The following is a 3,024-nucleotide window of genomic DNA, read 5'->3' on the forward strand; positions in this document are numbered from 1 at the left end:
TGTGACTAAAATGTCCAGATATTTGAGTCGACTAAAATCAGACTAAATAAAGATGAAAAGGAGAGACTAAAATCATCCAAACTTGTATTGAGCGTCTGAAAGAGCCTCAGATCATGTTTAAAGGATCAGCTCTGAGCTTTGTTCATGTGGAGCAGAAACATGAAGCAGAGGAACAACATTAAACATGATTAGAATCAATATTATCAATGCAAAGTCCACTACATTAGTCTTAAATTCAGTCGACTAAAACAAGACTAAAATCGAATTACATTTTCGTCAAAAGACTAAAACGAAATAAAAATATGTTGTCAAAATTAACACTGATTTAAACTATTCCATCCCAAACTCCTCAACTATGTGGATAAGGAACCTTATTTCATTGACGTTTCGCTTCTAGTCACAGAAGCCTCTTCTGACCTAAAGAGCTAAGAAGAGGCTCACATGCTCTACACTCAAAGAAATACTCTGTCTACATTCCTCCAGTTTTGTATCTAAGAATTCATTAGTATGATGATGAAGAAAAATACTAACAAATGAAGTAATATCATTATTTTTTTTTAGATACAGTGGGGGAAAAGTATTTGTCCATAATCCAATAGAAAGTCTATGGGAAACTGACCAAATCCTTTTTCCCCCCCACTGTATGTGACGCAGATGAGCAGAGACTGAGACAGACCTGCTCAGATGATGAACAGTAAAAACCCTGAGCTTTAAGAGAGGTGGAGAAATCCCTATTAAACATACACAAAACAAACCCTACCTTCACAGGATTCTTCTGAACCTTTTCTCCTGCAACATAAAGAGACGACACCAGACATTAGTAAACACTTCATTCAACAGTTCATTTATGGGACATGATTATCACTGAAAAATCATCGACCAGGAAACAAACAAAAGTCCAAACCTTTGACAGACTCACCACGGGTTAGAAGAATGAGTTTGGGTTTTCCATTTTCTAGTTCAAACAGCAAACCATCTCTGTAGAGGGAACATTTGTGTCATTCATCAACGCTTAACCAGACCAGAACTGAATGTTTCTTTAAACAGTAATGAAAGACAGGGCAGAGTATCATGATTTTGTGTTGTCCTGAACCTCTTAACTCCCACCTGAACGGATCCCATTTTCTCCAGTTTGGCTTTACCCTAATCAAAAAGATTCTTGGGGAAAAAGCACCAAAACAGCCACAAAAAGTAGAAGAAAACAAGGATGTAAACGCGACAAAAATTCAGCAAAAAAGTGACAAAAATGTAACAAAAATGTGACAAAAATTCAACAAAAATTAGACAAAAATTCAACAAAAATTAGACAAAAATTAGAAAGAAAATTCAACAAAAAAGTGACAAAAATTCAACAAAAATTAGACAAAAATTCAACAAAAAATAGACAAAAATTCAACAAAAATGTGACAAAAATTCAACAAAAAAGTGACAAAAATGTGACAAAAATTCAACAAAAATTAGACAAAAATTCAACAAAAAAGTGACAAAAATGTGACAAAAATTCAACAAAAATTAGACAAAAATTCAACAAAAAATAGACAAAAATTCAACAAAAATGTGACAAAAATTCAACAAAAATGTGACAAAAATTCAACAAAAAAGTGACAAAAATTCAACAAAAAAGTGACAAAAATTCAACAAAAAAGTGACAAAAATTCAACAAAAAAGTGACAAAAATTCAACAAAAATATGACAAAAATTCAACAAAAATGTGACAAAAACTCAATTAAAAAAATGACAAAAACTCAACAAAAAATGACAAAAATTCAACAAAAATGTGACAAAAAATTAACAAAAAAGTGACAAAAATTCAACAAAAATGTGACAAAAAATTAACAAAAAAGTGACAAAAATTCAACAAAAATGTGACAAAAACTCAATTAAAAAAATGACAAAAATGTAACAAAAATGTAACAAAAATGTAACAAAAATGTGACAAAATTTCAACAAAAATGTGACAAAAATGTAACAAAAATGTGACAAAAACTCAATTAAAAAATGACAAAAATTAAACAAAAATTCAACAAAAATGTGACAAAAACTCAATTAAAAAATGACAAAAATTCAACAAAAATGTGACAAAAATGAGACAAAAATGAGACAAAAATGAGACAAAAATGAGACAAAAATTAGACAAAAATTCAACAAAAATGTGACAAAAATTCTACAAAAAAGTGACAAAAATTCTACAAAAAAGTGACAAAAATTCAACAAAAATGTGACAAAAATGGAAAAAAAAATAAAGAAAATAAAAACATACAAAAGGTGACACAACTCAGCAACAACTCGAGGAAAAAGATCAGTTTTGTGGGTCTTAGCTTTCAAATGAGGTGTTACACAGACCTATATAACAGAATGCATTTGGTTCAGGTTCAGTAAGAGGTTAATAAATGTTAAATCTCACTGCACATCACATAGAAATAATCAGTTTTACATTCACCATTTACCTCACGAAAATACTACAAAATCCTCCTGTAGATCAGTACATTGATCTGCTTTACGGGAGGTTTATGAGCCTGATTCATTCACAGCTGTTTCAACCGCAACAACAACAACCTGACAGTAACTAGCCCCTCATGCTAACTCCAAACCACACACTCACCCCAGGTTCATACTGACTGGCGCCGCTTCACTGGTTCACATACAGGTCATGTCCCACCCGAGGATGGAGAATAAATGTATTAAAGTGCTTTTCATCGAGTTTAAAAGTGCGTTTTTCCTTCACATCGGCCGCAGCACGTTCGTTTTCAGGGCGTTCGTTGGTAACTGACAACAGCCAAGAACGACGGCGCTGATTGGCTCGTGAATCCTACGCTCAGCCAATCACAGGCCACTATGCTCACCGTTTAAATTTCACCGCTGACAGCTTGTTATTTATTTATTTATTTATTTTACATTTTATATTAACAACTTCAACTAAACGTCTTTCCAAATAACACATAAGGAAATAAAAAAAAAAAAAATAAAAAATAAAAATAAAAAAAAATTGTCGTACTGCCCATCCAGTCAAATTTGTATTGATTA

The 3,024-nt window shown here is 31.9% G+C and overlaps 1 protein-coding gene across 1 annotated transcript in view; it reads right to left on the reverse strand.

The window, feature by feature from the left end:
• ccdc66 (coiled-coil domain containing 66) overlaps positions 1–2,756 on the reverse strand; it is a gene marked incomplete at its 3' end in the record, with an annotated part of 40,167 nt that extends 37,411 nt beyond the window's left edge. The window contains exons 1-3 of the mRNA XM_079556549.1: positions 2,603–2,756; positions 920–978; positions 761–789 (exon numbers count right to left, since the gene is read on the reverse strand). Coding sequence (XP_079412675.1) covers positions 761–789; positions 920–978; positions 2,603–2,613 — 99 coding nt within the window. The 5' untranslated portion in view covers positions 2,614–2,756. The remainder of the gene's footprint in view (positions 1–760; positions 790–919; positions 979–2,602) is intronic.
• Positions 2,757–3,024: the final 268 nt, after the last annotated feature.

The sequence above is a fragment of the Gobius niger genome (genome assembly GCF_951799975.1).
Source record: "Gobius niger genome assembly, chromosome: 5".
Taxonomy (NCBI): domain Eukaryota; kingdom Metazoa; phylum Chordata; class Actinopteri; order Gobiiformes; family Gobiidae; genus Gobius; species Gobius niger.